The sequence below is a fragment of the Choloepus didactylus genome, chromosome 1 (genome assembly GCF_015220235.1).
Source record: "Choloepus didactylus isolate mChoDid1 chromosome 1, mChoDid1.pri, whole genome shotgun sequence".
NCBI lineage: Eukaryota > Metazoa > Chordata > Mammalia > Pilosa > Megalonychidae > Choloepus > Choloepus didactylus.
In genome coordinates this window covers 208,083,331-208,107,825 of record NC_051307.1, presented here as the reverse complement: position 1 = coordinate 208,107,825, position 24,495 = coordinate 208,083,331, and the positions used below count along the sequence as shown (strand labels likewise).

Genomic DNA, 24,495 nt, shown 5'->3' with positions numbered 1-24,495 from the left:
ATGCCCAAAGTCAGATTGCTCTGTGGTGTCCAGTCCACGCAGTTCCTGGCTTTTTACCTACTTTTTGGAGGAGTAACTAAAACTTACAGCTCACCAGTCTGCCATCTTGCCCCGCCTGCCTGTGGGGCTTTTTTAACTTTCCAAAGCAGTTTCGCCTCCCTAATTTGTTTTTGATCCTCACAATAACCCAAGATCATTACCCTCATTTTTCAGATGAGCAGAGGGAAGGCCACAGTGAGGTGCCCAGTACACCTGGGCATTCCTGAGCAGACTCCTAGTGTGTTTCAAAGATGTCACGATAACCTAGATATCAGACAGACAAGTGCCACATTTTATTGTTGGTTTTATTATTTGTTAGTTTTTTTTATATTTAGAGAAGTTGTAGGTTTACAGAAAAATCAGGTTAAAAATAAAGCATTCCTATATACCCCACCAATTGTTAACGCTTTGCATTAGTGTGGTACCTCTGTTAGGATTGATGAAAGAATATTAAAATTATACTATTAACTATACTCCATAGTTTACAGTAGGGTGTATTGCCCCCCCCCATGTGCAACCCTATTATTAACACCTTGCATTAGTATGGTACATTTGTTATAATTCATGAAAGGACATCTTTATAATTATACTATTAACTATAGGCTATAGGCAAAGTACATTAACTATTAACTATAGTCCATCATTTACACTAGGGTTCACTGTGTCGTGCAGTCCTATGTTTTATCCTTTAATTTTTATTCTGGTAACCTCTTATTTGTTAGCGTTAGTCTCAGTATTGGCAATGGCCTTCCTCTTTAGGTTCAAGAAAATCTATTCCTGGGTCTCCCTAGGCCTCACCTCGCTGAATCCCAAAAGGAAAAAGTGATGTGGATCTTGATACCGCTAGTTCTTCTGAAGAACTTGCCCTCTGGAAAAATAATTCTTCGGGGGTAAAGGCTTAAAGATGGCTTTTTAAAAAATTCACGTAGCAACTAGAGTCAAATTCATAAAAGGGAGGTGCTAAGGAAGAAGTCCTAGAGTGGGAATTAAAAGTCTGCCCCCAAAACACGTAAGACTCGATCTGTCATAAACCTGACTTGAACATATACGGTTGATGCCAGGGCCTCATCTAACAGGCAAGCAGCCCTGCTGAACTGGGGCTTGAGCTGTGTGGGCCATTGCTGTGCTGACCCCTCTTGAACTGGCGGTCACTGGGTCATCATATGTCTTTGTTGTCCCCCTCCTCTCCTGGTACCCTGAAATTTGGAGTGCGTGAGGCTCTGTGGTAACCTACCAACTTCCCCCACACACTTGCAAACCACATTGAAACTTACTGAATCTTTAGACTCTATCCATTCCTGGCCTAATTATGCCTTTCACTTCAGAGGAAAGAACTTGAGAAAACTTAATAATGGGCTCAGAAAAGACTTCTCAGACCATCTACCAGCTCCCGTCAAACGTTTGATGAGTGAATGCCTGTGGCTCTATGAAGACACAGGAACTGAGGAGTGGTTTAAAGAGCATCTGGGTCATGGATTGGGCAGCCCTCTGCGGACTGTCTGTCCAGAGCTCCCTGGAAGCACGAGGAAGCATTGTCAAACCCTGGTACCACCTCACTGCCCACCCCTGGGCGTGAGGCTCTGCAGTTCATTAGGCCAAGGGCAGAGGCAGGGAGGTTTATTAAAACACAAACAAACAAACAAACAGTAAACTTGAAACACTGACTCTAGAACAAGCAAGAATTCCTTAGCGAAGCTGCAGCACAGCTGAATGCCCTGAAGCCATTTGTCAGAAGGTGAGGTTGTCCTCCCTCCGGCTGCAACCCCAGCAGCCACACAACCTTCTGGGTTCGGGGAGGACTCCAGGATGGTGGACTGAAGCCAACAAGCATGAGGTACAAAGGGTTGTGGAAGGGCCAACTGACAGGTGAACCCACACACTGGGACCCCCATAGAAGAACAGAGAAGAAACATGCCCGGGGCAGCTGGAGTTTTGTTTCTACCAATGGCGGGACCAAGAAACGAAACAAGCTTCCCTTGAAGTTTCCCATGTTTGGAACTCGGGGCCCTCTGCAGTGGGGCCTTCCTACTTACTGATTGGTGAGCTGCTCAGTCCCAACAAACAGGTTGATTCTCGAGAGGCCGGTGCGAGTGCCAAGGAAGGCAACCTCGACGCCCTTATCAGAATTCCTGAAACAGAGGAGCAGACGTCAGGGGGTGTTTCCACACAGGAAGTAGAAAGGGTTTTTGCATTGTAAGACTCAAGGAATGTCTTATGAAAGAGCAGTTTTGAAATGTGAAAAGAAATTACGGAAACACATACAAACATGGATGCATCAGGGCACAGAAGGCAAATGTATTCCTTACAAAAGTTTCCAGGGTGATTCTTACAAGAAAACAAGGAATTTTCTGTCAACAAGGGAAGCAAGAGAAAATGCACCCCTGACTGTAAACAAGCCTTTATCTCAAGGTTCTGGGTACAAGTTCAGAAAGTGCAGGTTAATTCTGAGAATGGGAACTACTTTAGAGAGGAGAAGTAACCCTTTGGCCTAGCTGTTTTTGCTGATGTTACCAAGTCTCCTCTTTGTCCTGAGACCATTAGTAGAATCGGCTGTTAGAAGGAACAAGTAACTGAGCTGCCAAGTCAAGTTTACAGCATCCCACAGCCTTGGATTGTCTGGGACCTGAATGCCACACAGTTTTGGGGCTACCAACTTTGATCAGAGAACAGTCCTCGTCCTCATCACCAATACTCCAAGGAGGCAAGGGAAAGAATTACTTCCTTGCCTTCTTCAACTAGCCCTGTAGGAAGCCACATAAGACACCTAAGAATGGCCTTAGTAGGGAAAAACTAATTTCAACTTCACTGAAGATGATTTTGTTTCAACTTCCAGGCAACTTTTATATTTGAGTGTGTTTTTCCTTCTAAAAGAGCAAACGGCTTTTGTCCACAAATAGATAATTTTATTCTACAATGAAACTATGAAGAGAATGCTCTTGAATTTGCTTCCCAGCACTAGATGCTAGTAGCAATTTGATGTAAAGCATTATCCATGTCTCTTCAACAGAAGATCATTTGGTTACTTGCTCTTTGACAGCAGAGCAGAGTGGTCAATACTACCTTTAAGTATTTAAGGGCTGACGAAAGCCACAAATGGATCTCTTCTCTCTGTGCGACTGCCACTGCCCTGGTCCATATGGCATATCCTTTGCTCTACAGGAGTCTCTTTATTATTGTTCTTACCCCTTATACTCTATGCTCCACATAGTAGTAGAGGGACCTTGTTTTTAAAAAATCAAAGTCTCCTTATGTCTGCCCTCTTTTTAAACTACTTCAAAAATGTTCCAGTACCCTTAGTTTAAAATCCAAACTCCTTAACCTGACCCCCAAGACCCTCCTGAGCCACCTGGCCCATCTGGAGCCTCACTCCCTGTCTTCTAGCCCACTCTCCATATTTCAGCTACATTGGCCTTCTTTAATCCCTCAGATATGTCGTATACTTTCTCAGCTCAGAGTCTGTGCACACGCTGTTCCAGCTCCCTGGAATGCTCCCCAGCCCTCACACTGGTTCCTGCTCAGAGAAGCCTTCCCTGCCTTCCACCTCCACTCTGGGTCTTCTTACAGTCTACAAACCTTTACTTTTCCTTCAACGCAGTTATCATAATTTTTAGTAATATATTGTAATATATACCTTAGGTACCACAATGGAAAGACAATGTCAGTTTGAGTTACCCTCATTTCGCCAACATCTAGCCTTACACATCACAGACACACAATCAATATGTGATGAATGAATGAATGCAAATGAGAGCAGAATACAGAGAAAAGGAGAGAAGAAACATACAGAAGAAAAAGTAAAAGGGAAAAGGGAACTAATGAGGAAAAGAAAGAGGAGAGAACTGAATAATGTGTAACATGAAGATATTAGGAAAAAGGAATGAGTTTTTTCTTATTTTTAATCTTTTAATAGCCTACTTAAAGGAATAGTAAAATGATAATAATAATAATAATAACACTAATTAAAATAGACTGCTAAAATGGTTCTTGTTCCTAGCCTTTGACAACAACTCCCATCGTCTGCCCCCACATACCCGCCCCCTTCAGAAATAAAACCACAGGGTTATATTTGACACCCTAATGAAATAGAGCTCTCACTCCCCCATCCCACTTGCAACCTAACCTGGCCCCGATCCCAAATTCCCTCATGACTGTGAAGGAGACGGAGCCATGGCAAAGCAGGAAGCAAAGTGCCCCTTCGGCCTCCCTCTCCCTCAGGAGGGTCACCCTACCTCAGCATACTGAATTTCATGTAATGTTAAAATTCAAACAAACTATGTGTCAAACCCAGGAGCTTGCTGTCCAAGCCAGAGCCACTAATCTACTCTAGCTCTTGTGGTTTGGAGCTTTGGGGAAAATTAAAGAACTTTAACACCAGGCTCCTAAAACAGTTTAGTTCTTTAAACCATAACCACATTTCGGACCACTTGTGAGGAAATGGCCATGAAAGGAAGACACGTGCAACCACTTACTCTGATTTGTTGAGGGCGAGGCTGGTCCAATATGCTTCGACGGGAGCACTCACCACGGCGTCAAAAAGGACCTCTTGTATCAATTCTTTATCACCTGTTGGGAGGGGCACACTTGAGGAGACAGCTTTGTCCAGCCGGAGAGGCGATCCCGGGGCTTGTTTTGCAATGTCTGCAGGCTACTTTCTCACTCAGCGTGATGCTTTATGAGTTAACCTCCCACCAGCCGAAATATGAAACACAGTTCTGATTCCTGATACGCCAGCAGTACGGGGCCCCCAACACATTTGGACAAGACTGAAGGAAAGAGAGAGGCTTGGGTGTCTCGCTTCAGTTTTCTGCTTTCTTGCCCATGTAGTAGTCATGCCATGGACACACACGCTGACTCCTAGCTTTGGAGACTAGAATGCAGTACTCCTGTAAAACTGCACTTTTCATCCCATCTTTGTCTTCTATCAAAACCTATAATTCTTCAAGGTCCTGATCACAGTCAGTTGTAAGAAGGGAAAGTGGTAGGAAAAATTAATGGCTATAAGACCCATACTATGCGATACTTTCCATTTAAGATTTTTTTTTTTTTCATTTTAAAGGGGGATATATGTCTTTATCCAAAGGAACTATTTGTAGTGTTCAGTGGAAGAGGTCACGGAGTGAGGGTGATAGCATGAGTCTAGGAGAGGCATCTCAGGACCCTCCAAATACTCTGCAGAGGGGGCAACTGATCATCACATAAAGCAGAGCAGATCTCACCTGCACCAAGGGCAAAGAAGGCAATCAGCTCTGTTATAAAGCAAAAGCTGGAAACAACTTAACTCACCATTAATAGGACAATAAGTATATTGAGATATAGTTGTGTGATGGAATCCTTTACAGTAATTCAAAGAAATACAGTAGAACTAAATGATCAACACAAATAAATCTCAATATAAGGAGTGAAAACACAAGTTGTAGAATAATACATGTAAAGTGATACATAGACATACATATATATATTATATATACTATATAATATTTAAGTTGCATATGGAAAACAATACTACATATTGTTTGTGTTACCTGTAAGAATTAATAGTATGAAATGCATAAGAATGATGAACAAATTCAGGATGGTCATTCTTTCCAGGGGAAAAAGAGAAATGGGACTGGGCAGGCATACCCAGGGACTTCAACATTATCTGTAATGTTTCATGCCTTAAAAAGGACCTGAAGCAAATTTGGAAAAATATTGGGATTTGATAAAGCTGGATGGTGAAATAAGAGTTTTCTTATATTATCTCTGTACTAATGTTTTTTAAATATGTCATTAAAAAGTCAAAGATGATGAAATATTGGGCCCATATGATGTTCATCTGATCTTTTCCCTGACAAGACGTATCACATAAAGTAAATACATTCCATGAAGATGTTGTTTAGTAGCTGGATAGCTTCCTTGTACCACTCATAGGTTTCTGTAGTTACTCTATTAGACAATGGATGCAAAAGTAATTTTTGTGCCACTCAATAAATGATACTTGTTTGGTGGGGGGCTGTGTGGCTGGTGCCATGTGCATTTGTTGGTGAACCTCCCCTACCCAAACTTTAGCTCTGGGATTAATATGTGACAGTTCAGGGCCTACTATTTGATGAGCACCTAGGCTGGATGCTGCTCTTCTCAGCCTCCTCTGCACCAGCCACGGGACATTTCTTGCTCATTGAGCAACCCCAAATAACACTTGGTAGGAGGAAAGGAAGCAGAACACATACCCCACGACAGACGTGTCCTGGTGGCAACCCCAATCTTGGGTAAACCCGGAGACCTAGATTACAGCCTTGGATGAGATAAGCCTTATTTCCAGCTCTGGTTTCTCACTGGTAAAACAGGAGTGTAACTTTGGTTTACAACCCCTCCCAGTTGTAACATTTCAATCCTATTCAAGTGTTTGACTAAATGATTCGGTAGGGGGACAAACCCAAGGCAATGGGTTAAGCCAGGATTGGGGATTCTGTTGTGAATTTCCAGTAACCCAAATTCTTTAACCTGTTTCTACAGGAAGCAGATATTTTGCTAGATTTAACTTGACTAATAGCTTCTGCCTAAACAAGGCTTCCCTTGAAAACTGTGGCAAAATATGGGTTTGAGTTCACTCCTCACCACTACTGTTTACATACATACAACATACATTTGAAAGCAAGACTCACATTGCAGCAGAGGTTCTTTGCCTTTGAGGTAGAGCTTAATAGCTTCTAATTGAGACAGATGACGGTGCTCGGGGTGTAGATCAGTATTGCAGTAGGACCTGAAAACATGACCCAGCCCAAAACAAGAGCATCTAAATATTTGCAGTACTGTCCTCCTTTGTCTTTGAACCAGTAGAACTGGGCAAGGGAGCACAAGCAACTTGAAATCAATGAAGGCAACAAACACCAATGCCAATGGAGGATCACTTAACTCTTACCATTCATCTGCCAAGGACACATCTGGGTGTTCTAAGTCGTGCAGGCCTGGAGATAAAGGAGAAGGGGTTAATGAGTATGTGTCACCCAAGTTGGGGCACTGACTTCCCCTTGACTTCCCATGTGCTTCAGATATTATAGGGCAGAGCCATGAAGTGGGATAAGGGTGGACGTCAACCCCAAAAGGTTCTGTCTGGGAATGGGAACTCTTGCCCAAAGAAATGAGTTCTCTCCCTAGGCAGAATTCTCTGCCCATCTCCACCTCATGCACCCACCACCCACCACCAGCCATGTGTCCCAAGAAAGCCTTAACTCCTTGAGGATAAAAGCCACACTGCTGAGTACTGGGAGAGCAGCTTAGCCTGAAAGTTACCAACACTGACTTTGGAGCCCTGTGCAGTCCAGGTTGGAAACTGGGCTAAGTCAGTTATTCCTGCGTGACCTTGGGCAGGTTACTTTATTTTTCTAAATGCCAGTTTTTTCATGTGCAAAACTGGAATAATAATAGTCCTAACTGATGGGTGGTTGTCTGGGTTAAATTATAGGTTGAATGATATGAAATTGCTGATACTCAACTGTTTCTGACTGGCAAAAATAGCTAGCTGTCATAGGATACTAAGTAAAAATGAGTCGTCAGTCTGGAAAAGTAACTAAGGGAACTAGGGCTCACAGGGAACTGGGGAGATTTTATAGACTGCTCCAGACTGCCTTAGCTCTGTGAAATCCTTTCCTTCCTTGTCTCTTTGAGTGACTAGATCCAATGGACTATCATCTCTTCTGAATGAGAACCCCAGAAACGCTGATCAGGTCTATGGCCAGTCTCAAGATGTCAATTTCCCAAGTGACCAACAGACTCTTACTACACTAAGGATTTCAAGGGCCTTCACAAACACAAATATAAAACAAATAGCAAAATACTAGACCTATCACATCATTCTGCTTTATTTCACAGAAAGGGGGGAATGGATTAGATTGAATATCATCACATACGATCCAAATGGTCATATCCTGGCTCCAACATCTACTAGTTGAAGGACTTTTGGAAAATCACTTCAGTTCTCTGAGCTATAGCTGTTATTACAACAAAAAGATTTGGATAACAATGCCCAACTTACAGGCTCCAAGAGAGAGTTAAACGGGGTAATGGTTAGTCTTTAGTACAATCCATCCATCCATCCATCCATCCATCCGCTCTTCCTTCCCTCTCTACCTCCCTCCCGACACTCCTTTTCTTCTTTCTTTTTATTTTCCTTCCCTTCCTTGTATTTAGTGAGCATCCACTATGTGTCAGGCACTATTCTAGGCCCTGAGACTTTAACAGTGAACAAAACAAAAATCATTGCCCTCATGGGATATACTTTCCAGTGTCAGAAAACAGATAAGTAAAAATAATTAAAATTAAAATACATAGCCTATAGTTGGTGGTGAGGGTTATGAAGGAAAATTAGAGTGTGAAACAGGGACAGGGAGTACCAAGAGATGAGAGGCGGGAGAGAGAAAGAGTTTTGATTTTAAATGTGCTCTCAGGGAAGGCCTCACTGAGAAAGTGACTTTTAAGCAAAGACCTGAAGGAGATGAGGGAGAGAGCCATGTAGATACCTGGGGAAAGAGTGTTCCAGGCAGAAGGAATAAGTGCAAAGGCCCTGAAGTAGGATGGTGCCTTCCTGGAATATTGTGCTAATAATGCTAATTCTGAATATTTTTCTGGGCTCAGTTCCAGTCATCCTTCATTCACAAACTGTCTCTGATTATCTGACATGAGTGAGCCATGGGGTGGTCCAGCTTCTGGAAATTCACCATGTTCATTTGTAACCAGCCCAAACCAATTAAAACTTGGTTTACAACTGACCTTCCTGCTCTTGGCCATATTCTCCGGGGACAACAAAAAGTACTAGTTTGGGCCAATTACTTTCCTGAGCAGATGCAAAAACTACTGCCTAGATTAGATGAGTGACTCATTCAAGGCCGTTTGCGGAGAAGAGCCCTGCAGAGGTCAGCTCCCCTCTCATGTGAGCTTGTGATACTGGGAAAGGCAACCTCTCTGAGCCTCACTTTCCTCCTTTGTAAGATACTACTAGCCCCACTGATCTTACTGGGCATTAGGGGATGAAAGGGACAGTATGTGTGTGACAGTCATTTTAAAGTCTAAGGGCTGTAAAAACTGCTACCATCCACTAGTATTAAAAGAAGAGGAGCTGGGATCTGAAATTACTCTTCTGACCAATATTAATTGTCTCAGTGATCACATTTACCTTTGGACCACAGCTGCCTTGAAACACATGCCAAATTTGTGGCTCAGCTGTGTAGGAAACTGAAGCTTGCATATCTTTGTTTTCAGTTTTTCCTGGGCTTGAGTTTTTACCTAATTTACCTGGTACTGGTTTTTACGTATGAGAAGAATATAGTTGGTGTATGAGTCCTGGGAGTTGTACCTCAACTTCTTTGTGTTCAAATAGTATATAAATAAATAGAAGGAGAATGAGGGTCACCACAAATTGGGGTTCCCAGCATTCTGAAACAGTCTAGGCAAGTAAACTAACATCAAGAGGTCAATTAATTGAGTCCAATGTCCAGAGATAGGGTTGGGCAGACGAACAAGATCATCAGTCAACCCAATAGCTGGCCCCGGAGGTTTCTGCTCACACCAAAGTGTAATACAGGAAAGGTGAGCACTTTACCTTCTTCAATGGTTACATTCCCTCGGAAGAAATACTTCCCATGGCCTCTGGACAGCGCCACACCTAAACTGTGCGGAGAAACAAAGCAGACGGTGAAATCCACGGCATCGACTGGAATAGACTTGTGGGCTAACATATTTAGTTTCCATTTTCACATTTCCATTTCATATCCTGTAAACAGTTTTTCAAATAGTTTACTTTCAAAACTCTACACATTATGGTTGGTGTTAGTTTTTCGTAGGTTCAGATAGCTGCTTCAAAGTAATTTCTGATGAGACGTGCCAGTAGCAAATGACTGCTTTTTAAGAGGGGTGGCAGATTGCTTGCCCTTCCAGCTGGTCCTTTTCCTGGATCCCATCCCAAGGGCCTCGTTCCCTGCTCCTCATTGCCACCTTACATGTGCCTACGCTACAATCAGCCACACGTGGGTCTTTCTGGACCCTGGAGTTTGGGACTAAGGAAAAAACTGACCCCTTCTTAAGGGCAAAAGAAAAAACTTCTATCGTCTCTTGAGTGTGGCCACATTACTGTGTTGCGGGCTTCTTTGCCCAACCTTCTCCCTAGTCTAAGGGATTTTTCACACTCTCACTGGCTTGATCTAAGCTCCTTTCTGTTTGGGCTTATGATAAGAGAAAATATTTTGAAAACACAGTCTCTTCATTTGGCAAACCCACTTAGAGGCTCATGTGGCCCTTCGATTGCTCCTGGTCCCAAATGAAAGCCACCCATGATTCCTGGCAGTATATGACAGCAATGCTAGAATCCATTTTTTTGGATAATCTACAGTCAGTAAATTCTCTTCTTAGCTCTGAGAGGCACCAGTTCAGAAACATGAAGCAGCCTTATTGAAACAACTTTTTGTAAAAACTGTTACAACACTAAGTTAATAGAAGTGGGGAACTTTTGAAGGTCACATACACATCTGAGAGCAGGCAATGAGGCAAAGCCATTTTCCAGGATTGTTAGAAATAATGAGATACAAAAGGTAGACAAGCACAGGACAGTTAAGAGAAATTAAAACTGAAGCACATCATGTAGGGATGGATATGCTACCTCCGAATTTGAAGCTTTTTTTTTTTTTTTTTTGGGTCATGGAAATAAAAGGTGAAATGGAACTCACTAGGCAGCAAGTTAGATGGTTAAGGACCCTGGTACCTCTGAACTCGTCTTCCCACCCTTAGTGGGAACTCCCAAAGCGTATTTGCTTGACAATGAGATGCAAAGCCATGACAAATTGAGCGAGTTCTCCTAGGTGAGCCTGAACCATCTTCCCTCTTCTGGAAAAACAAAAGCAGCCTGGGAAAAGCCCCTTCCTCACTCTTTCCAAGCCTTTCGGCAGGGTGTTTGGTTATCTTCGGATGAAGAGTTCTGAGAGTGTCAGCAGGTTTTGTACAAACACAACTGATGGGTCTGATGGAATGTCCATGTATTATGGTCAGCTCTACCTGAAAGGAGTACCCTTGATGTCTGTATAATAGTAGTCATTTGTCATCACCAAAACCCGTTTCTAGATTGAAAAAAAAAAGTCGTAGAGAAAAGAAAACATGGTTAGTCTGCTAGATGAAGTCTTCAGAAATAAATAAAAATAAATGGACACAGTATGATCAGGTTAACAGTACTGCATGAATCTTGTTTGAGATAAGTAAAGACAAGAGAAAAATGATCTCAGTGAAAGGTATTTATTACAGATACGGTTTTCAAAGCTAATTTTTCGCAGTGGTTTGTTTTAAATTAAGTGACAAGAATGTTTTAGAAAAATGTACCCCTTTGTCCACTGTCTTCTTCACCTCCATGGAAAACTTCCCCGTCTTCCGATTCACCATGGCATTTCTTAACTAAAATGATAAAAGAAAATTGATGTGGTAGTTCTTCTCTGGGCTGGTACGTAATCTCTGTCTCACATCCTCCATCTTTGGAATGCATTTGTGGTTTGTGCAAAGAGCGGTGTAACAACGCTGGGCTGCTTTCCCACTGAATCTCGGGCACTTTTGCAGTGAGTCTGCATGTTATACTGGGACCGCCAATAAAGGGCTTCCGAAGAATAAACATCCAACTGCTCTTGTACAATGGGAGAGGGGCTAACAACAATAAAATAAATGGCTTTCAACTTTAATTTGGGGTGCTCATGAAAACCTCAGGACGACAACAAAAATGCCTGTACAATGTTGATGAATTGGGAGAATGGACTCCCAGCAACCCGCTAAAACACTCAAGAAGCAGGAATGTCTCTGGGGACAAGTTACGTTTTCAAAAAGGGTTCTGATTTGTCATGGAGCAATCATTTTTCAAAGCATAATTGAGTTTAAGACATTTTCCTACACAGTAGTTAAGGGGAAAAAAAAGCTAACCATTTGGAAGACAAGGATTAGCTTTTCATGGCATGAATCATCTTCAAATGCACTCTGTGAAATCTGGGCCAATTAAGGGCCTTGCTGATGGGCAGGGAACAGGGTGACCCTGTATCAGATTTTTGAAGGTCCCATCTAGGAACAGTGAGCCTGGTCCTCCTCCCCTCACACTGGCTGACCTCTTCTAATTACGTGTGGCCCTTCTGTGAGTTCAGAGGAGGACAGCAGACACTGTGATGAAAGAAGTGCCATCGTGGGCACCAGTGGGGATGATGGGGAAGGGGGAAGGCCATTTAATGGAATAGGAGCAGAAGCTGACATGCCACAGCCTGTCTGTCTGTCAGGAACAGCTCTTTTCCAGACCCAGGCCTTGGTGTGTGTGTGTGTGTGTGTGTGTTTTAATCCATTCCCCTCTTTTCTCCTTTGAGGAGCCTGAATAAGATCTGGCTGATAGAAAACTGCAACGCTTACAGCAACCTAAATTTGATTCGGGGCTGTCTAGATTTGGGTTCACATTCCCATCTTCTGTGAGAGAGAGTAAAAGCATAATTTTTAGCTGGAGGCATGTATAAAATAAAACATATATTTTACTCTAGATATTTTTTAACAACACATAATGGGCATTTCTGGAAATATTTTCCCATTTTAACTTTTGTGGTTTTGGATGGGGAGAGCTGGTCCTAATTAAGTCTACTTTCTAACTTTTAAGAACGGCTCGATTTATCTTTAACATGGTTTTCATTTTTCCTCTCTCTGGTGCCTGCCGAAAGCCATTTGGGACCTTCCCCTCTCATGTTCTCCAGGCGAGTCAGAGATTAGGTAAGCCTCTCTGTGTCTCTGTGCCACACCCCCAACTCTCAGCAGCACAGAGAACTCAGCACGGGGGCCTGGGAGGGTCCAAGGCCAGGGCTGCAGACGCTTTCGGGAGACAAATGCTTAGAAGGTTAGTCTTATCTTCCCCTGTTCTTCAATAATAACGTAAGTAGGTTACATTTATTGACCACCTACTTGCGAGGCAGGATAACACTGGACTCTGGACTCTTGGGCACATAATTTACCCCTCTCTGTACTTCAGTTTCCTCTTCTGCAAAATGTGACTAATGATGGACCCATTTCATAAATGAGTTAGTATTTACAAGTGTGCCTGATACAACCGAATCACCATCAACATCATCATCGTCATCATCATCATATGTATTATCATCCTCTGCATCTTTACTTGATGTCAGACCCTCTTCAAGAGTTTCAGGAATCAGGATTCAAATTTGAGTTTGCTTGACATAGATGCTCATGCCCTAAACCAATGTTTTTCAATCTTTTTTGACTGTCAGCCACATAGAAAAATAATCTTACTCTGATGCCCTCCGATATTTCCTACTTTAGTCTATTTCAGTGCTTTTAATTGCCACTCATGGACTACTAAATGGATTTTGTGACTCCTCCCCTGCACCCTAGTTTGAAAAGTACTACTTTTAGCCTCTTTGGGTTGGCACAGAGCTGAAAAGGATGCAACCCAAGGTAAAAAGAAGTAACCCAGGATATTGAGGCTCAAGTTTTGCCACCGACAGAGACCAGATGTCCTATAACCTCTGTTTGCCTCATTTTCTTCATCTTTCATTCATTCCATCAAAAGTATTCCTGAGTGGGGACTTTTAGACCCCCATGATCCCATCAGATGCTGTAAAAATTGTTGTTTGGATTCTTATGAAGCTCAGATAATACTGATAGAAACTATTTACTGAGATTTTACCAAGTGCCAGGCACATCTGCTTAGATACCATTATTATCTTCCTTTAGCGAGTGGGGAAACGGAAGGCATAAGTTTGAAATTCTGCCCAAGGTCATGCATGCGGCCTGTCTGCCTCTGGAGCCATACTCTTAACCAAAGCAAGAGAGAAAGAACTTGGACAAAATTTGACATTTCATAGCATTTAAAATAAGAATAATAGATTGGTAGTTCTGTTGTTGTTTTTTTTTAATTCAAATAAAATGTTTTAAAAACTGACCACCCAACAGACTGAGGCTTAACTTCCCATGAGGCTCTTCCACAAGCCCCAGGTACTGTGATCCAGGGCTGACAGGAAGGCAGCTTCCTGACCTTGTTGCCAGAGGACAGAAGGGAGTTTGGTGATTTTTCAGTACCCAGCACCAAGAGAATAAAGCATTGTGAGGCTGGAGTGTCCTCTAGGACATCACTTCCATCTGAGGGAACTGAGGCTCGAGAAGCGGAGCAACTTGCCCAGAATCACATGGTAAGTCGGTGGCTGTGCCAGCCCCCAGAGCCAGGTTACAAGATGGCAGAGTGGTGCCTGGAGCAGAAGTAAGAACAGTGGAGAATCACAGTGCCATGAGTCCCGAGCAGGGGAGGGAGGGAGGGACTGACAGTGACCAGGACGTGCTGCTGGGAACTGTGCAAATACCCTCTGAACTTGCCACTGCCTGTCTTTACAGCAGTGAACAACTGGAAAAATGAAAACGGCTAGCAGCAGGAAAGTTTCCAAACAAGTTTTGGTGTACCCATATGTTAGAATATTATGCAGTCAGTAACAATCACTTTTCCAGATTGTTCACCTTACCACATAGAAAGGCAAATTAAAACATCCATAACTTTTTCCCCTTATCAGATTGCTAAGCATCTGCAAGAAGGGTGATAATGCAGTGGACATTAAAGCAGCTTTCACCACAGTATGATCAATAAAACAAAAGGTAAAACCTCCTTAAGTTGAAAACAGTAATCTGGTGACAATCCGGCTCCTAGGTCTCAGGGAATAGCCCTCAGTTCAAACGAGCCTCCCCAGAACTCCAGATGAATCTGTCTCTTGTCTGTAACCCAGAGGTTGAAACAACTTGACTGACCTTTCAAAGCACCCACTTTACTAAAAACCATGTTCCAGCTGCTGCTCACAATTCAGCTCCATTACGAGTCTGCTGCTCTCACCTCCCCTGGTAGGGGCTCATTAAGGTAGCTTCCTCCAGAGATTCATTAATCACCTTGAGGGTTGTGTACAGTTGAATAACGATACCTATTCTCCTCACGGTGGCTCCTTGCCACCAGCATCAGAACATGAGTCTCATCTTTCCCAGTGCACAGGCCACGTGCTCTTCAAGGTCCCTAGGGACAGGTGGTCCTGGCCAAATCAACAGACGCAAGGGGAAAGAAGATGGCAGAGAAACAGGTATGCCATTTCTGAGCAAGCCATCATCCAGCACAGGAAAACAGACTTGGGCAGGGGCCTCTGTACAACAAAACCCCATCTCTCTAGAGACCTCTATCTGGACTCTCAAGGTGGTGGGCTTGGTTTGGGGGTCTAGGGCTCAAGCATGAGTGGAGAGGGTTTAGAGAAGAACTAATGGAATGGCCAAAGGGCTTAGAAATAAGCCATGGGAGGAGAAGTCTATAAGGCTCTGGGAGGAAAAGATGGAGGGGAAAGTCACCTAAGAAGAAATGACTGTTGACTGGAAAACAGTAGGAAAAGTGCTTGCCCTCCAACAGAAAGGAGTTTGGCCGAACTAAAGAATCTGATGGGGCAGTATGTGCAACACCACTATGTGGACAAGCAGTCGTGCAGCAGTGACTACAAGCAAGGCACTCCCCACTTTTCTGAAACCCGCAGAGTGGGATAACACCCACATGAGGAGGCACTTTCAAGGGAGCAGAGGGTTCTTTCCTAAAGCATATTGCAGTGGTCAAGAGCAAGGCCTGGGGAGGCCAGACTGCCTGGGCTGGAATTCACACTGTCGTGTCCCCTTAGAACAGTTACATCAATATTATCTGTCTCAGTTTCCTTACCTGTAAAATGGGGTTAGCAGTAATACCTACTTCACAGAACTGTTGTGAGGAATAAGTAAGTTCATCTACATATAGCACTTAGAGCAGCACTGGCATGTAGGAAGGGTTCAATATGTGATAGTTATTACTATTTCATTCATTTTTTCTGTTTATAGAAATGATCATGTTCTCTGTGGACAGTCTGGGAAAGACTAAAAGGTATAGGAAGAAAATAAAAATCATCCTTAATTACTTCAATCCTGTCTGGGAATTTGTAACCAAACTCTAAACACTACTTTTTAAAGGTATTTTTTCCTTCTCAGAGGTGTTCTACACTGGTGAGACAGACTGGGCTGTGCACGTCTCCAGGTCCCCTCCTGGCTCACGGGTCCCCCACAGAACTGCCCTACTTGTTCGGATTGTAAACATGATGCCTAACGTACCCTGGACTGCGGGCCAGAAGTCGCTCCTATCCTTCCCTATGTGGCTTCTAACTTCCCTTTTTGTTTCCACACAAGTTTTGGAAGTACTCAGTGTCAATGTTATAAAGGTGGTCATCAAATTCAACAAGAGCCGAGTTGTCCAAGAGAAGAAGTATGCTCCAAACAAGAGAAGAAATGTGCTCCTTCCAAGAAGTTCTCTGCACTGGGCAGACTTGTGCTGCTGCTTCCTTAGTGGGATATGACCACATGGTCTTTCTAGATCTTGACCTAAGCGCTGTCCTCTGCTACTTACATTGAAACCTCAGTGGCTGATACATGGGCCTGTGGAATTTTGGGCAGATGCCACAAAGATGCTTTCTACAGACTCCAGACTTCTTTAATCAGTGGGGAGCAAATCTCCAGGGAAGAAATGATGGCTTGGGTTTTTCCAAGTCAAACATATCGATAGTGAAGGCAGTTCACCTTTCAAATCCACCATGCTCTCAAGGCTTCAAAGAGACTCAAACCAAAGAGACAAACAACCAGAGACCAATTTTCCAAGAACAGAAGCATTGGACTTGCTTGGGATATGGGAACTCAGACAGTAGACACTCAAAACCCATCCCGGGTGGCTCATGAAGGTGAAAAATACATAGATAAGGGTGGGAATCTGTGTTCTGTAGCTCTGATGAAAAAGGAAAATAAGACAAGGGAATAAAAAAAGCATCTCCCAAAGCATCATTAGTAAAAGGATATTAGCTCACTGAAAATTAACCAGGCACAGGTTGATGACTAGAGTGAGCCGGGTGATAAATCTCTTCAAGTAGCATGTGAAGAAGTGAGCGTGCCAACCCAGCGCTAACTAATGGAGGGGGTGCTGGTTGGGCTTGATGTCTCTGAAGTAAGAATAAGCATAATCAAATATTCCTTCCACATTAATTAAAACAGAATATATGAAAGGCTGGGGGAAATGTTGATGACCAGCTTAAAGATTTCCTGGAAAGAAAACACAAAGAACCAATGAAGATAAAACAAAACATACATAAATGGATAAAGTGAAGAGGGAAGAGAAAGGAAAACAATGGAATGCATTATTCATGCAAAAGCCATGAGACAATTCAGCAACTGTAACTTAAGGAACTGGACATTCATTAATGAGAAGATCAACTGGGGATTAATGATGATGACAAGAATAAGCCCAGTAAAAGCTACCACTCATAGAACACTCACCATGTCCCCACAATGGTGCAAGCACTTTTACATCTTCCAGTTGATGAACTCATTTAACCCTTCCAACAGCTCTATAAGGTAGATACTATTGCTGTCATAATTCTTTTACTTACAACACAGCAAAACAAAACAAAACAAAACTGAGGTGCAGAGGCCTTCACTGCTTGCCCAAGACCAACAGCCAGCAAAGAGCAAAGGTGAGATGCGGAGCCAAGCAGTCTAGCTTCCGGGTCGTGCTCTTCATGGCTGTGCTACATGGTCTCTTGGAATGAACAGGTACAAAAAGCAGGGCAATCAAATGAACCTGACAGGAGTCCTGGTGACAACACTTATAGCATAAGAAGACATGAAACTCTTAACAGGTTACCGAGCTGATGGGATGTTGCACTGCTGGGATGAGGAGAAAGGAGTGCAGATGAGGAAGTAGCTTTTATCAAATGGTAAAGTTGTTTTGTCTAAACTCAGCTTTAAAAAGACTTAGTACAGATGAAGAAGGAAATAGGTTAAATTTCTAAAACAGATATGACTCTTACAGTTTCTAGGTAGGGAAGAAAAGCAGAGATTTAAGCTAGGTAAGACTGTCCAGGGAGCAGAGGATGTGAAGAGAAGAAAACCTGCAGCAAGAGAGCTGGGACGTCGGTCACATTTCTGGAAGGCACAAGAAACCAGCCTGGGAATTTCAAATGGGTCCACTCAAAAGAGTGAGGGGTCGAAACAATGCTAATGCAATGATGAAACTTAAGAAAGGACACCAGACAAATCTGGGAAGGGGGCAGGCAGAGAAATGTGACCTTGGTACAGAGATCTCAGAAGGAAAACTGAAGAGCAAGCCCCAGACGGGAACACCTGGGAAGTTACGATTTAATTAAGGACAGTCCGCCTGGATTCACACAAAGGCAGCCGTGTCTAACAAATCTGATTTATTGAGGAAGTAACAAAAAGACTTGATGGGGTTAAGTCGCGGACATAAGGAAAGCTTTTGATACAGTACCAAAGGGAAGGCTGAAGCTGAACCTGTGTGGTAAATAAGCATGGTACGCTGTTGCAGCACAGCCTGAGAAAGAGGGACAGCTGGGAAGGCACGGGAAACGGGGTGGATGGCCAACCTAGCAGGAGGGAAATGGATCTGCAAAGCACGAGGCTGCTCTCTGACAACCTGAGCTGTGCTGGTGATGTCCTGGCAGGTGACTTCTGCTGCCCTGACTTTGCAGGAGGCAACCCCCCCACTGCTGCCCAGCCAGGGAGGCTCCACTGAGGCTGGCAGGACCCATCGCCTGCACCAAGGAGAAGGATGGATTAATTGGCTGCAGAGGGGACCAGGGTCTGCCAGAGACTGTTTTAGCAGACTGCACAAAGCAGGCAGTGGCTGGTGTGTCTGCAACTGGCCTGACCTGGGGCAGGAGGGAGGAAGTTATAAAACTCCAAACACAGTAAAAGGGCCCATTGTCTCCATGGCCCTCTGGTGACCAGGTGTTCCTCTGGTGGGCCTCCTGGCCGGCTCCTGGGACAGTCTCCACGTACAAAAGTGGGTACCACAGAGCTCCCCATGAAGTTGGAAAGGAAATCACTTACCACATCATCTCTGTCTTCCCACTCGACCTCAGAGAGGTCAACACTACTATAGTTAGGTTTCCTTCGCTTCTTTCCTTCTTCGTACTAGCAGGGGGAAGAAGAGAAAGAAAAAGAAAAAGAAAAAAAACATTTCCATGAAATCATCAGCCAGGGCGACATTTATCCTCCTGGGTCCTGCTTTAGGGAAAGGGGAATGTGAGTGGATGGACAGCAGTGAGGGGCCCAGCAGGGTGGCGGTTCGAGGTTGTTTTAATGACAGGAAAGCCAAGGCCAGATGCCTATAAACATTCTCTCTGAGCTGGGGGGAAAATACAATGTCAACTCTTTGCTTGGTATGAATTTGCCTAGTGGACTCCTTGATTCTAGAACTCCAGCTGCAAAGAAAGATCCCCACTGCCACCCCCCTTGGCAGCTCTGTGTCTTTTCTCCTCCACTCCTAAGCTTCTAACAACCACCCTTTCAGGACACCCGAAGGGGCTTCTTACATACATTTACCCAAACACCCTCTATGCTTTTTAATCCCCCTCCCCACACTCCTGTCTCAAACCTACTCTATATTCCTCGGTTAGGGAACAAAAGCACTGATCTCCATGGGTATGCTCAGCATCCCGGTAGCATTCATCAGAATTTTCTATCACACTGGTCACAGCAGAATCAGACAACTGCTCACCCAGAGTAGATATGATCGCCATCAAGGCATTTCATCTCAAAAAGCTGATGAGTGCATTAAAAACTGAGGAAGTGGTTTTAGCATTTCCCCTGAATCACCGCTGTTAATCACCCTGCTAGCCTACGATTTTATCAACAGGACATTTGTGTGTCTGGAGGCTCGTGGATCTCGAGGCCTTTAATGTTGGTTGTTGGGGGTTTTTATAACGTAGGAAAGTCTGCCCTCTACTGCAAGCTAAGGATAAGCAACCCCTTTACAAGTTCATCAGGTAAGGTTAACAGCATGTGGGGGAGGGGGTGAGGGGTGGTGTGTGTGTGTGTGTGTGTGTGTGTGTGTGTGTGTGTGTGTGTATTTCTTTTGTCTCTAGACTGGTCCTTTTTTGATTCAATTAGTAAATAGGATACATATTCAGTCCAAGTGTTTAAAGATCTCAAACCACAGGTTATCACTTTGGAAACTTTGGCTACTAGGGAGACAGGCGCTGAAGGCACACTGGCCATGAAGGAGAACATCACTGCAAGTATGTTGAAGCAAACATGTCGAACTGGCCCCCAGTGGACTCCAGGAAAGTGAGATAAGATGGGGAGAGGGCGGTTCTTGGGTTGCAGTAGAATCAAGCAGGGCCAAGTGTTTTTCTTGCAACTGTTCTCTACCTCACTAGCTGCATTTCAGGATCTCACGGAGCCTGCATCCCAGGAAGGGAGTTTCTCCTCTAAGGGGCAGTGGGCTCGGACCACCCCCATCAACCACCCTTCCACCCTCTTCTCTTGGGTTTACAATTAACAGACGTTCACGGTCAGTTTTATGACATCAGATCCACTCCAGATGAAGAGGAAGGGAAGTGGTTCCCTCAGAAGCTGCTGTAAACGATAGCAGATTAGCAGTTGGATCCTGTTATGGAAAGTTACTGTGTGCATGGAAACTCTGGTCGTCGTGAGAGCCAGGGCTGGGCTGAGCAGGAGGAACTGACTCGAGGTCAGCAGGAGTTGTTGGCGTCTTGCAGCGAGGACAAGTTATGGGGATGGGTGGGGCATATGATGCTGAGATTCAAGATTGCCCCCCTGAAGAGCTGGAGTCAAGACAGCCATTCTTAGAACTCTGCTCCCTGTGCCAATGGCCTCCAAATCCCATCTTAGTAAGATCAATTATTGAGAGATACGAGGTGCCCCAGAAGTTCGCGCGGCCCTGTTCCTGACCTCTAAAGGCAGAACGTTCACGGTTTCTTGGGTAGCCTAATGCTAGATCTCAACACTCAGTCTCTGTCTCTGTCTCTGTCTCTCTCTTTTGATAAGTTCTTCCTTTGGTAGCTCAGTGTTCCTTTATTCATTTATTCAACATACATTTATCAGACACCTATAAGTGCAAGGCCTGAAGGATATAAAGTCAATTAAAAACTGTTTCACTCTTGCCCCTTCATTCTACTCCTATAATGGTCAATTTACTGCCCATGATACATATGGGAAAATGGGCTCTAACGAGTTAAATAATAAATTAACTAACAGGTTAAATAAGTTCATATAGCTGGTGCTGGGAAGGACAGGCCCACCTACCACCAGCTCCTGCCCACATTTCTCATCTTGAAGCCTCATGCTGCTTAACCCACTGTTTAAGAAATACAACAAGACTCCAAGTTGCAAGGCACCAAATGTTCCTTCAGTCTCAGAAAACTATCCATGTGTTTTGTTGGAAAGGAGCGCACGATAGCTCTGCTGCTTATTGGGCCTGTGACCCTGGGCAAGGCACCCATCTACTCCAAGCTGACTTTTTCTCATTTGCAAAATGGGAAAAACAATTGCACCTCTATCGCAAAGGGAAGTTGAGAAGATTAAATAAGACCCTGTATGTAAAATGGTAAGCAGAGTCTCAGGCACAGAACAAATCCTTAATGTGCAGCTGATTCCAGAAAGTCATGCAATTCTTGGGAACTCATTGCACAGCATTTCCTTGAAATGAAGGAGAACCATTTAATAATTGTGCAGGTGACTGTTCTGCAAAACCACAGGCAGGTAGGAGATGTTTTCTGAAGAGATGGTGCCAGACAATAACAACCAAATGTCTTCTCCTGGCATATATTTTACAAGTTGGGACTCAAGACTATCCTGGAAGAAAAATTCATACATGTGCTACAGGAACCCATCTCCTTTAACATGACATTTGTCAATAGTGAAATCGGCAAGGAACCTTTGACTTCTGATGACTCCTCGAGATCTTTCCTCATTTCTTTATAACCACCCAAGAAATACAGTACATTGTATCAAAGGCATTCAAGAAACTTGGAGAGATTAGAGAGTGAGGAAAAGTAAGACTTCCTATTGTACTGGTCTATGAGATACCACATTCTAACAAGTCTCTATAATTTAATTTCTTTGAAAGAAAAGGGCAGGGGCTTGGATGCTCTGTCTGGGACTCCATTTTAGGGATGCTCTGCCATGCCTGCTTAATCTAGCATGCGAAATGGGCCTGAAACCCATTGGGACTTGACTGACTAGGTGAGCTCCTTTAGAATATAAAGAGTAATGTAGCAGAGTGATTCATTTGTGTGAGAAAAGGAAAATTCAGTGGACGGCTGCACAGATAAAACAGGTAAAGGACTATGAGCAAACTCGAGCACACTGACCCTAAATCCACTTTCATCTTTTCCCCAGGAAGAAAGCACATCAGAAGGCTAGAGATTAAAGCCCCATTAGGAAGAAATGTATGTGGTGGACACCTGTGCTGTGGACTGTACTCCCTACATTTTCCAGGGTTAGCACCCTAGTTTTACTGTAGGGAACCCCTTGCACCTCACTCTCCGAAAACGTAGTTAGAGTCAATGTAAGACCAGCCCTGGCTCAGACGTGGGCATATGGCCTGCACATGGAAGGGAGGCCCAAGTATCTCTGGGCCACTATGATTGGTTTGGGGCTGGGTACACAGCCCATGCCAATCCAAATGCATCTCAACCTGGGATGCTTTCCTGGGTTTATCCAGAAAGAGGTGGTAGGATGTGAGCCTGGTGCTCGTGGGTGGTCATCTCTACCACAACTTGGAGAGAAGGCTTCCTGACAATGAAGCTAGTACAGAGAAAGTACAGAAAAGACATGAAGAGAGAGAGTGGCATGTGCTTCTTCATCCAGCTGTGCCTGAAACCAGACTATCTTTGGATGCTTCATGAACCAATACATTCCCTCCACTTTGGCCCTCTTTCCCTTTTTAAACATTTTTTTTTTTTTTCTTTTTTGAGCTGGCGTGAGCTGAATTTCAATCATAAGAATTCAACCGAGTTCCAATCTACACATATTTAAGGCTTTTATTTTTTTCTTTTTAAATGATGTGCTTTTAAAGTACTTTTTTAATGAACTACTTACAAACCTTGGCACTTTAATGATTATTTGGGAACACACTACTTGCAAAATATCTCACTGCTAACCAAATTCACTACTGTGCTTGAGCACAGCTGATCTTCTGTACCTGCTTTCCCCAAGAGGACATGTGTGAGGTCACAGAGCATAAAGTGACAGGAAAGAACTAAGCTCTCAGATCTCTGATTCACAGGCCAGATCTCCCCTCTCCCACGCAGTGTTTCCTGGGACAAATTCTAGGTTGACCAGCTACCCAACTCCCTCTTCTCCTGCTTGAGGATCTTGTTACTGGGGCCCAGGCATCATATATGGCATTTGTTAGTGTATCTATAATCTGTAACTTCCTTTGAAAATGTGATTAACGAATTGCAAACGGTTTCCAAAGGTTTATAAACAGATACTTCGAGAGCCACAGGTAGGTTTGTAGTTTTTGGTGCCTGTTTTATGAAAAAAATATGTGGGGGAGAATTTAATAAGGAAAGATATTCTGTGCTATGAAATACTTTGAGGTGGAGTTTCAAATAAAGGCCAGATGTGGAGAACACACAAACAAGCCTGTGGCCTAGGAGGATGGGACAAGAAGGGCACCCATCTGAGGAGCAAGCCGGAACGGTCCAGGGGCATGCTGTAAGTGCCAGAACATCCCCTGCAGAATTTAATTTTCGGGATAAAAGCAACCTTCAGCGTTGCCTGCAGGCTGGCTTTGGAAGCACAATGGGCTGGGCTAAGGTGATGGCCATGAGCAAACAAAGACACAAAAATGATTTTGCTTTTTCTGCGTTCTTTTGGAAAAGGCCAGAAGAAAACAGATACATATATCCATGCATCCTCTGTTTAATATTATGCATGCTAATAATTGATAAACTGTACATGCTGCTCCATGCTGCCAACAGGAAGGAAGGAGATGGGGGTGGGAGGCCCACAACTGGAGAGGAAGAAACCTTGCCCAAAGCTACTGCCATCTGGAGGAGGGGTATGTCCAAGTGCAGACAGCCAGCGACTGTCTGGGCAGATGTTTCTCTCCCAAGGCAACCATGGTCCTCAGCTGGTGGACATCTTCACCCCCTCCACCCCACTCCCAGGCCCTGAGTCTCTTTTCTCAGAGGTGAAGGGCCTATTTCAGGAGGAGGAAAGGAGGTGTGTCTTCTCTCCTCCATACACAAGAGGGTAGGGCCTAAATGGTCTCTGGATATTTCCTTCCTTAACTCATTCATCCATGCATTCCTTTGTTCACTCATTTGTTCATCCAAGCATCCAAAAATGTTATTGGACACGTAATATTTATCAGGCTTTGTTCCAGGTTCAGGCAAGCACATGGAGCTGGGAAAGCATGGAGAAGCCACCTGGAGAAGGATAATCTCCTGCTCTCAAGGAGCTGATGATAATTCACCACCAGTGAATTTGGCTACATCACGGGAAGCTGTTTAGGAGGGTGGTTAAAAGCCAGGGCCCTGGAGTCAGACTTAGATTATGACAGGGTCTCCACCTACGTGCTTACATGCTGTGTGTTCCAGGTTAGGTGTACAC

At 43.9% G+C, this 24,495-nt stretch overlaps 1 protein-coding gene across 7 annotated transcripts in view; it reads right to left on the bottom strand.

The window, feature by feature from the left end:
• Positions 1-24,495, bottom strand: part of CACNA2D3 (calcium voltage-gated channel auxiliary subunit alpha2delta 3) — a 1,184,653-nt gene that overhangs the window by 212,809 nt on the left and 947,349 nt on the right. For all 7 annotated transcript variants that reach the window (XR_005210766.1, XM_037798412.1, XM_037798419.1 and 4 more), the window contains 8 exons: positions 18,958-19,041; positions 11,380-11,451; positions 11,062-11,123; positions 9,617-9,684; positions 6,941-6,986; positions 6,684-6,781; positions 4,509-4,602; positions 2,073-2,168 (listed from right to left, as the gene is read on the bottom strand). Coding sequence is in view for 6 of the 7 variants with exons in the window: in XM_037798412.1 (XP_037654340.1) it covers positions 2,073-2,168; positions 4,509-4,602; positions 6,684-6,781; positions 6,941-6,986; positions 9,617-9,684; positions 11,062-11,123; positions 11,380-11,451; positions 18,958-19,041 (620 nt within the window). In the remaining variant the exon portion in view is untranslated. The remainder of the gene's footprint in view (positions 1-2,072; positions 2,169-4,508; positions 4,603-6,683; positions 6,782-6,940; positions 6,987-9,616; positions 9,685-11,061; positions 11,124-11,379; positions 11,452-18,957; positions 19,042-24,495) is intronic.